Below are 10,245 nucleotides of genomic sequence, written 5' to 3'. Positions count from 1 at the left end.
TGGGATACAATGTTTGACTTCGAGGATCAATATTTACCTTCTTGGCCTTGGCAGGGGCCTCGTCGCTCTCAGACTCAGAGTCGGAGTCAGAGTCGCTATCGCTGGACTCCTTGGCGGCAGCCTTCTTAGGAGCCTCCTCCTCCTCCTCATCAGAATCAGAATCAGAAGACTCGGACTCGGACTCGGACTCGGAAGAGTCGGAAGACTCAGCGGCCTTGGCCTTGGGCTTTTCGACCTTCTTCTCCTCCTTCTTGGCAGGCTTCTCATCCTCAGACTCAGACTCGGAGTCAGAAGAGTCGGAGGACTCAGAAGACTCGGAAGAAGACTCGTCCTTCTTAGCGGCCTTCTTGGGGGCAGCCTTCTCGGTCTTCTTGGCGGGCTTCTCCTCCTCGCTCTCGCTGGAGGCATCCTCCATCTCCTCATCGCTGTCAGAGTCGGAGGAAGAGTCAGACTCGGACTCAGAGGAAGAGGACTCAGCCTTCTTCTCGGTCTTCTTCACAGCCTGCTTCTTGGCGGGCTTCTCGTCCTCACTCTCGCTGGAGCTGGAGCTGGAAGAATCCATCTCCTCGTCGCTGTCAGAGTCGGAGCTGCTGCTGGGAGTAGGCTCCTTCTTCTTGCGCTTCTTGTCCTCCTTGCTGACAACCTCACGAGCCACCTTCTTGCTCTTAGCCTTGGGGGACTGAGAAGCCTTGGTGACACCGGCGTCCTTGACCTTGCTCAAGGTCTTGGCAACGGGCTTCTCAGAGCCCTTCTTGGTAACGGACTTGGTCTTAGACATTTTGAATCTGGAGAGAGGAGGATAGTCAGCAAAGGCCGGGAGGAAGATGGAGGAATACAAACCAAATGGAATAACCCTCGAGATAGAGATGAAAATATCCGACAGAGTAGACAAAACCCACGAAATAACGGTGCGGCAGAATTAGTCCCACAATCACCCGGTTTAGGATAGAAATTTCAAGTAAAGCTGATGCGATACTTGAGAATAGCCCCCTGGATGCAGAATCTCAACACGAATGAAGAGATCGAGCAAATACCCACAAGAACGAACCCACAACGACAATGTTCAAGCCCACAAGAGACGGACAGGAAATATGCAACCGTCTATAACCCACTAGAAAAACCCAGAGAGCCCACAGAAAAGATTGCGATATGCCACAGCCCACAGCCCTCAATGTATGAAGCCCACGGATGTACGTTGAAGTGTACCTTGCAAGATACGCTAGTTGTCAGTGAAACTAGATGACTGTGATGGAAAACACAGTCAAGGGGAAGGTGATGGGAGAAAAATTCTGAAGGGGGGAGAAAGTTGAAGGAGAAAGAGGATGAGAAGAAGAGAAGAAGAGAAGAAAATTTCCAGCTTGAGCTCCGATAAGATGTACGGCAAAAAAAAAAAAGTAAAAAAAACTGGGGGCTGGCAGAAATCCCTGACTTACCGCTTCCTATATTGGGGCTAGCCCACGCACTAACCCCGTCAGACCCACTACTGCCTATAAAAGCCTAGCTTGTGAGCTCCCGCCAATCATGTCCCTCCGAGCTCACTTCAACTGTCGACGTCCAGCGTGGATGCTTCCACATCCCCAGCTTCGTCTCGCAACCCCTCGATCCTCGACACTCATTCCCATTCCTCTCTCCCGTCACGTCGGACCCAGTCAATGGACGCCGTATAACCGTCTGTATTCAGTCGCCCTCATAATGCCTCCGCCTCCATCGTCCTACCGCCCTCGGAAGAAGAGAAAGTTCGTCTCCGCGTTCTCGGGTTCGAATAGCGCTCTGATTCTGGAGACCGAGAGCGGCAAATCGTCTCCGGCGTTTCCCTTGGTATCATTTCTATGGGCTGCTCGTGCGGGTGTCTCTCAATGGCTGGTTCTCCCTCTCATTCTGATGACCGTCGGTCTCTTCCGATGGGCCGTGAGTCTCTGGGGATACTCTGGTGCGGATCCTGTTGCTCCAATGTGATTATGTTCGGTGAAGGTGGCTCGCTAATTCATTCCAGGCTACCAGGTACCTCCTATGCATGGTGATTTCGAGGCACAGAGACACTGGATGGAAATCACAATCCACTTACCCGTGTTCAAATGGTACACCTACGATCTGCAGTACTGGGGACTGGATTATCCGCCATTGACTGCCTACCATAGCTGGCTGCTGGGGAAAGTGTACGTATCATTGGCCGCCTGGTATATATCAATACGTCTAACTTATCTTAGTGGATCCCTCTTTGACCCCGCGTGGTTCGCCCTGGACGACTCTCGTGGTTTCGAAGATGATCGGTTGAAAGTGTTCATGCGCGCAACGGTGATCATTTCCGAATACCTGATCTATATCCCAGCAGTCGTCAATTTTCTGCGTCGCTACGGTCGGATGCACGGGGTCCCGACCTGGTCTGCCTCCATTGCCTTGGTTGCCATTCTGTTGCAGCCGGCTACCATCCTCATCGACCACGGGCACTTCCAATACAACACGGTGATGCTGGGACTCATGGTGGCCAGTTTGGACGCAATCATGGCTGGTCGCATGCTCTGGGCGTGCATTTTCTTCGTGGGTGCTCTCGGATTCAAGCAAATGGCGCTCTACTACGCCCCGGTTATGTTCGCCTTCCTCCTCGGTGTTTGTCTCTTCCCACGGATTCGGCCTATTCGCCTTTTCTGCATCGCTATCGTCACGCTTATTGCATTTGCCGCTCTGTTCGCGCCATTGATCATGGGTGCGACTGGCCCTGACGGGAAGGACTACTTGACATCGCTGCCGCACCCCCCTCAATTGCAAGCACTTCCGTTCGAAGTTCCCAAGAGTTCGGTCTTGTATGCCCCTCTGTTTCAGCTGGCCCAGGTCATACACCGAGTGTTCCCCTTTGCCCGCGGTCTGTTCGAAGACAAGGTAGCCAATGCGTGGTGCACTATCCATACATTCTACAAGCTCCACCGCTTCGAAACGAGTCTGCTCCAGAAAGCGTCGCTCGGCGCGACGCTGGGCTCGATCTTGGTACCGTGCGTGATCATATTCCGCCACCCGCGTGCATCGCTCCTCCTGCCGACTCTGTCCAGCGTAGCCTGGGGCTTTTTCCTGTTCTCTTTCCAGGTCCATGAAAAGAGCGTTTTGCTTCCTCTCCTCCCAATGACCCTGTTGCTGGCTGGAGATGGGGGCCTGAATAAAGACACTCGTGCCTGGGTGGGCTGGGCGAATATGCTTGGTTCCTGGACCATGTACCCCCTTCTGAAGCGCGATGGCCTCCAAGTGCCGTACTTTGTGATGACTCTCCTCTGGGCCTTCCTGCTCGGTCTGCCGCCCACCTCGTTGGAGACATACCGCAGCCGTTCTTCATCGGATGATTCCGTGCAGGCTCCGGGCCCGCATATCCTTACAAAACTTCTACACACCTGTTTTTACCTCGTTATGATTGCTTGGCACGTGCTCGAAGCATTCGTTCCTGCGCCATCGGACAAGCCTGATCTCTGGGTCGTGTTGAATGTTCTGGTGGGAGCCAGTGGGTTTGGACTGGCATATTTGTGGTGCCTGTGGCGATTGATCACACAATGCACCTTCATTGTCCGCAAGACCGCGGAGGAGAGTCGGAAAAAGAAACAATGAGATCCTTCTTATATGTAAGATAGAATTAGAGGTTGTTTAATGATACCCATTTCGTTTGAACATGATTTCACGCTTAGATACCATTCAGAGTAGGAGAGATGACAAACAAGGAGCATCTAATATACAATCTATTCCCAAACAAAAGCCCAACCCGAACACCGTGCAGACAGAGCTGCATGCTGATATATGGTACAACAACGGTTCCCTGGGGACCGAGGTCTAAATTAGACCTTGAAGCCAAAGCCAGCCATGCAGGACTTGTATTGTTCGATCATGGGCTTGCACTCCTTGGTAGGGTCGTCGGTTTTGGAGAAGAGCATGCAGTCATCGCGGGCAGACTTTTCCTCCTTGCAAACACAGCAGGGCTGCAGTCGTTAGTGACTGTGTATATCCAATGGGGTTCCGAATCAGTCGTACCTTGGGCTTTTCGGCCGGAGCGGACTGCGCGGGAGCAGCGACGGAGGGCTTTTCGGTCGCGCCTGTGAGGGTTAGAATGGTCGCAAGGGGCAGACGGATTGGCACATACCGATGGAGGCGTTCATGGCGGAGGACATGGTGAGAGATTGATCAGATAGAGTGACAGGGTGAGGGAGGTGTGAAGACAAAAGAAGAGATGATTAGAAATGATGCGATGCCGCATTGATGGTCGCTGCGGGCAGCCGGAGTTCCCCGATCGAATGGGGCTTAGCGCGGCCTGATCTCATCGATTGTTATTTTTTTCATTTTTGCCTCCCCGCTTTCTCGCTTTCTTCCTCCTTTTCACCACGTTCGGTGTGGCTTTGGCTTCAATCCTCTTTCAGTCTCTTCTCTAGACTATAGACTACTCCTTTATTACTTTTTTACGTTTCTGCCATCCCCATCCATACGACCTCGTCCGTATACCCTCATCGCAAACCGGATACCCCTGAAATCTACCCCACCATGGCCCCTCCAAAGGTCTTTTCGCTTGAAGGCAAGGGTCTCAAGCTGGACACCGCCGCCGATGTTGAACCTCACATCCAGCCTCTCCTGGAGAGCACCGACTACACGGAAGTCCGCCTGGGCGGCAACACCTTCGGTATTACCGCCTGCGAACGCATCGCCGCCGCGCTGGCGCCGCAGAAGTCTCTCGAAGTCGCTGAGTTCGCCGACATCTTCACCTCCCGCCTGATCGAAGAGATCCCCGAAGCCCTGACCCATCTCCTGAACGCCCTCCTCGAGATCCCCACCCTCCATACCGTCAACCTCTCCGACAATGCCTTCGGCCAGAGAATGTCCAAGCCCCTCGTGGACTTCCTCTCGCGCCACATCCCTCTCCGCCATCTGATTCTGAACAACAATGGTATGGGTCCGGAGGCTGGTGCCCACATCGCCGATGCGTTGCGTGACCTGGCTGCCCGCAAGGAGGAGGCCCGCAAGGCGGGCCAGGAGGTGCCCCCGCTTGAGAGCATCGTGTGCGGCCGGAACCGTCTGGAGAGTGGTAGCATGGCGGCGTGGGCACGCGCCTACGAGGTCAACGCGGCGGGCATGCGCTCCGTCAAGATGACGCAGAATGGTATTCGGCAGGAGGGTATTGTGCTGCTGCTGCGGGAGGGTCTGCGCCATGCGACGGCGCTGGAGGTCCTCGATCTGCAGGATAACACATTCACGGTCACCGGTTCGACTGCCCTGGCTGATGTGGTGACCAGCTGGCCTGAGCTGCGCGAGCTGGGCGTCAGTGACTGCTTGCTGTCTGGTCGTGGCGGTGTCAAGCTTGCGAAGGCGCTTGCTGCGGCGAAGAACGGGAAGCTGGAGACGCTGCGGATGCAGTATAACGAGATTACTGCGGAGGGCGTGAAGCAGTTCCTGCATGCGAGCAAGACGGCTCTGCCCTCGTTGCGCCGTATCGAGCTCAACGGCAACAAGTTCATGGAGGATGATGAGAATGTGACTGAGCTGCGGGAGATCCTGGAGGGTCGCCAGGAGGAGCACGGCAAGGACGATGACCCGGAGGACATGTGGGGAGTTGATGAGCTGGATGAGCTCGAGGAGGAGAGTGAAGAAGAGGAGGAGGAGGAAGAGGAAGAGGAAGAAAAGGCCGAGCGGATTGTCAAGGAAGCCGAGGAGGCAGAGGGAGAGAAAGTCGCCCAGGAAGCGGACAAGGAGGTGGACCAGCTTGCCGAGGCCATGGGCAAGACCAGCATCTAGACCGCCATGTGCGTTACGGTTTCCCTCCATCCACTTTACCCTGCCCCTACCATATACCCCCACCCCTGGTGACTTCTGCGTGCATGTCTGGTGGCGTGTCTGATACAGACGTCGTGCGGTCGATGAAGTCCCGCGCGAGACCAGGACCACACGCCGGGTGCATCCCGTCGACGTTTACACTCCCCGAGCACCCATTTTCCCATCTAGATGTTCTGAAGGGCTAGGCATGGCCAGTCCTCATTGTACTGCTGTTGGCAGCATTGATCGATGTATATAACGCTAGAAAACGATTTATGTGACCTATGAAGGGATGTTTTGTAGGGGTGTAGATATACTACTCGGCTGTATACTTGAATACTAGAGTCTGCCGAGTCCATTCCTAAACAGGCAACTCAGGCTTGGCGCGGAGATCAAGTTGGTTCCGGTCACTCTTCATCTTCTTCTTCCTTCCTCTTCCTCTTTTCTCCATCTTCAGTTCCTCTCCTATCTTCCCTCTCGCTCTCCGCTCACTCCCACTCCCCGGGCTGTCTCTATATAGACGTATCTCGTTGGTCTTCTTATCCCTTTGCGTCATCCCTACGTGTCTGGTCTCCTGGTTTCTATTGCGGAAGAGTGAGTGCCTCTATGACCCCTCCCCCTCGTCGTCTTCTCGCGCTCTCTATGCGGGCGCATATCGCGAATCGACCTGCTACGGCTGTCTCATGCGACAGGATGGTGAAGTCGTATCGATGAAACATGCAAGCGCAGAGCACGTGCGAGGCCTGCTCAGCCTTCGCATATTCAGCAACCGCGATATCCACCATGGACCACCCACAGGACCACCACCACAGGCCCATTTCTACTAACTGCACGCGCTCTGGTCTCCATCGGCGCTAACCGTCCTCTCTTAACAGACGCGCGCAACCCCTCTCACCATGGCCATGGACGCAAAAGAAATCGAACTCAAGGCGAAAGCCTTGACCAAAGCCGCCACGCAGAACGAACCGGCCGCCAACATCGTCGCCCTCCTCAAAGAACTCCAAAAAGGCGTCAAGGCGACCGAGGACCTCCTCCGGTCGACCCGCGTCGGCATCATCGTGAACAAGTTCAAGCAGCACAAGGCGCCGGAGGTGGCGCGGCTGTCTAGCGAAATCGTGTCGAAATGGCGCAACGAGGTCAACAAGCAGAAGGCGACTGGGTCGCCTAGCGCCAGCCAGCGCTCCAGCGGATCGCCGCGCCCGCAGCCGAACGGTACGACGGCCAGCTCGCCCGCCGCCACGCCCTCCGACAAGACGTCGAAGCTGTCCGTGCCGCCCGACAAGCGCAGCTGGAAGGCCGATGGCATCGACGTCAACCAGACCGCCAACCGCATCCGCGACTCCTGCATCGGACTGATGTACGACGGGCTGTGTCTCCACTCGACCGAGGCGCCGCGCGCCGTCCTTGCCAAGGCGTCGGCCGTCGAGGCCGCGGCGTACGCGGCCTACGGGCCCGAGACGAAAGAGCAGTACCGCACCAAGATCCGCAGTCTGTACCAGAACTTGAAGAACAAGTCGAACCCGACGCTGCGCGTGCGCGTGCTCTCGAGCGAGGTCACGCCCGAGCACTTTGTCAAGATGAGCCACGACGAGCTGCGGTCGGCCGAGCAGCGCGAGCAGGACGCCAAGATCCAGAAGCAGAACATGGACAAGGCCATGGTGGCGCAGGCGGAGCGCAGTATCAGTACGAGTCTGCAGTGCGGCAAGTGTGGCCAGCGGAAGGTGACCTACACGGAGGCGCAGACGCGCAGTGCCGATGAACCGATGACGCTGTTCTGTACCTGCATGAACTGCGGGAAGTCCTGGAAGCAGTGATTTGTTTATGATATTCTTATAATTTGCGAGCCGGAGTTGCGGTTTGTGGTTTGCGGTCTGCGGTCTGCGGTTGCTGCGGTTAAAAGGTTGATTTCTAGTTTAGGTTAAATAGATATCCTACGTCATACTTTCTTTACCTCAACTTCCACTCCTCCAACATCTTCTTCCTTCCTATCTCAACCCAAGATGTCCCGCCAATCCCTCAAGAATAGAGTCTCCTCTCTCTGCGCCGACTTCTCCAAAGGAAGTCCCCTCCCCACGCTCCTCTCCCACTTCACAAAAGACCCTCCCCCCACCGCCATCGAACACGGCCTCCGCAACATCGCCCCCTTCCTCGGCCGCGAATTCACCGGCACCGACGGCCTGACCAGCTACTTCACGACCGTCGCCGACCTCCTCACCATCGAGTCGATGGACTTCGACCCCGAAGACTCCTGGGTGGTGGACGTCTCCGACACCCGCGGGATCGTCCATCTCCGGGGCCGCGCACGGTTCGTCTGGAAATCCACGCAGCAGTGGTGGGACGAGACGTTTGCGTATCGCATCGAAGGCGTGCCTTCCAGCTCAGCCGCAGACTCGGGCCCAGACGCATGGAAAGTCAGCCGGTACGAGGTGTGGGCGGATTCGGGGGCGGCGTATCTCGCCTCAAAGGGGCTGTTGCATGCGCATAGCGCGGAGGGGGATCCGGGGATGTGGCCGACTAATCCATTGGAGGGGTTTTAACTAGGTAGCTAGGCAGCTATAGCAAGCAAATCCAGATCGCAATGCAAACGACAGTACGATGTGACAACTACGCAGCCCAATCAATCCACCACGTCTCGCCCGCCCGCCCATCGGGCGTCATAAACACCTTCGCGGGCGTATCATACCGCCTCCACTGCTTCGCATCGAGCACCGTGCCAATCCCGCCGGCCACGCGCGCAGACGCATTCCACCCGGGCCCGCGGTCGCGGAACTCGGCCATGAGCGTCTCGTTCGTGGTGCGGCTCACCCCGTCAACGACCCAGTCGACATACCCCTGCGGCCGGATGGACGCGTCCTCGTAGCAGTGCGCGAAGATCGACCGGTGCAGGCTGTTCCAGGGGCGGCCGAGGGCGCACTGGCCCTCGATGGCGGGGGCGATGGAGGCGTTGGCGGCGCGCACGCTCGACTCGACGATGTACACGCCGTAGGCGTTGGCGAAGGTCGTGTTGGAGCCCTTCCAGGCGGTGATGCCGCCGCCGCAGCCGCGCAGCTGCAGATCGCAGTGCTGGATCCAGGCCGTGCCGAAGCCATAGATGAAGTCAGTTTGGCCGGCGATGATGCTGTGGTGGAAGTAGGCGTTGGCTAGTTTGCCGATGTAGACCTTCTACTGTTAGCTCCGCCGCGTATGGTGGAGGGGGAGGGGAAAGGGAGGGGGAGTACCGTATCCTGGTACGAGTAGAAGCCGCAGTAGTAGAAGCCGCCGTTGGCGCGGCTGAAGCTGAGGGCGTGGGCGGGGCCGTCCGAGTACTCGGCCCAGGTGTTGCGAAAGTCGATGTTATACACGCGGAAGTTGATGCTGCCGAAGGGGGCGTCCGCGGGCACGGGGTAGCCCGTGGGGCCGGAGCCGGTGTAGCTGGCCTCGAGGGTGGGCGCGACGGTCAGCACGCTGGAGAAGACGTTGTCGACGGCCTTGCCGGTGCTGTCGTGGTTGGCCTGGGCCCAGGTGATAGTGACCTGGTTCTGGGCCGGGTCGGCGAGGCCGGCGGGCGAGGTCTGGCCGAGGAGGGTGACGGGGCCGGGCCGGGTGACGTTGAGCTGTTCGTGGTAGGAGCCAGCGCGGATGAGGATGACCTGGGAGGAGTTGTCGTGCGGGAGGGCGGCGATGGCGGCCTGCACGGTGGAATAGTGCGCGGCCGGGTCGGAGTTGGACACGATGAGCGTGCCGGGGGGACAGGAGCGCGGGTTCGTCTGGCAGGATTGGCGCCATTGCGGGTGTTGCGTGGGCGAGCCCAGCACGGCGGTGCTGAGGAACAGGCCCAGCAGCTGGATTGTTGTCTTCATCTTGGTGTTGGCGTCGGGGTTGACTGTCCTCCTTGGCTGTGGATGTTTCGCGTGGCACGCGTCTTATACTCCTGCTGCACGGAGAATCTCCCCGCAGGAGATGCGGAGATTGTCAATCGTCGAGCTTAGCCTGGATCTCGCTGAAGCCAATTCCTGGGGTAGCCAGTCATCGCGGAGAGCTGAGCTTGTCGCAAGACGCAGCCCGGCGAGGAGACGGAGAAATGGGACCGTGAGGCGGAGAATTTACTTCCGCCTGTCAACCACCACGCCGCGGTCAGGATCCGTCAATAAGAAGGCGTTGAGAGCAGCGTAGGGTGCGGCACATTGTTTGATGACCGCGTGAGGTTATTCAGTTGTCAGATTGCAGTATACATGATTCTCCGTACTCCGCAGAGCGGTGGATACAGCCACTGGTAGAGGTCAGCAACGGCGTATTCGTACTCGTCGAGCAGGTGGAGCGGCTTACCTCGGCCTCTATGGAATTAGTCCGAATGATTAGATGAGAAGACGGTGGGCTTAACGATGGCGGGTGTTTGTAGTCCGGAAAAGCGACGCGTCCCTGCCAAGAGACGGAGATTCAGGGGCTGAAGTGAACCATGGAAGCCCGTCCCATGGTTATCGCGGCAAATTTTTT

General features: G+C 57.2%; 5 protein-coding genes across 5 annotated transcripts; 3 read left to right on the top strand and 2 right to left on the bottom strand.

Annotated features, from left to right (window-relative positions):
* Positions 1 to 33: 33 nt before the first annotated feature.
* On the bottom strand, positions 34 to 778 carry ATEG_01708 (putative nucleolin protein Nsr1; the record flags this gene model as incomplete). Its single annotated transcript, XM_001209073.1, has 3 exons — positions 34 to 46; positions 75 to 562; positions 641 to 778. 3 exons carry the CDS (start codon positions 776 to 778, stop codon positions 34 to 36), a joined length of 639 nt encoding a protein of 212 aa, XP_001209073.1.
* A 914-nt stretch (positions 779 to 1,692) lies between these two features.
* On the top strand, positions 1,693 to 3,588 carry ATEG_01707 (dolichyl-P-Glc:Man(9)GlcNAc(2)-PP-dolichol alpha-1,3-glucosyltransferase ALG6; the record flags this gene model as incomplete). Its single annotated transcript, XM_001209072.1, has 3 exons — positions 1,693 to 1,930; positions 1,994 to 2,156; positions 2,208 to 3,588. 3 exons carry the CDS (start codon positions 1,693 to 1,695, stop codon positions 3,586 to 3,588), a joined length of 1,782 nt encoding a protein of 593 aa, XP_001209072.1.
* A 921-nt stretch (positions 3,589 to 4,509) lies between these two features.
* Positions 4,510 to 5,754, top strand: ATEG_01706 (GTPase-activating protein RNA1; the record flags this gene model as incomplete). The annotated part of the gene is made up of 1 exon (XM_001209071.1): positions 4,510 to 5,754. One exon carries the CDS (start codon positions 4,510 to 4,512, stop codon positions 5,752 to 5,754), a length of 1,245 nt encoding a protein of 414 aa, XP_001209071.1.
* Positions 5,755 to 6,668: 914 nt separating this feature from the next.
* Positions 6,669 to 7,586, top strand: ATEG_01705 (transcription elongation factor DST1; the record flags this gene model as incomplete). The annotated part of the gene is made up of 1 exon (XM_001209070.1): positions 6,669 to 7,586. One exon carries the CDS (start codon positions 6,669 to 6,671, stop codon positions 7,584 to 7,586), a length of 918 nt encoding a protein of 305 aa, XP_001209070.1.
* Positions 7,587 to 8,376: 790 nt separating this feature from the next.
* Positions 8,377 to 9,611, bottom strand: ATEG_01704 (putative pectin methylesterase; the record flags this gene model as incomplete). The annotated part of the gene is made up of 2 exons (XM_001209069.1): positions 8,377 to 8,931; positions 8,991 to 9,611. 2 exons carry the CDS (start codon positions 9,609 to 9,611, stop codon positions 8,377 to 8,379), a joined length of 1,176 nt encoding a protein of 391 aa, XP_001209069.1.
* Between the last annotated feature and the right edge of the window lie 634 nt (positions 9,612 to 10,245).

The sequence above is a fragment of the Aspergillus terreus genome, genomic scaffold, assembly GCF_000149615.1.
Source record: "Aspergillus terreus NIH2624 scaffold_2 genomic scaffold, whole genome shotgun sequence".
Lineage (NCBI taxonomy): Eukaryota > Fungi > Ascomycota > Eurotiomycetes > Eurotiales > Aspergillaceae > Aspergillus > Aspergillus terreus.
This window is presented reverse-complemented; position numbering and strand designations above follow the sequence as displayed.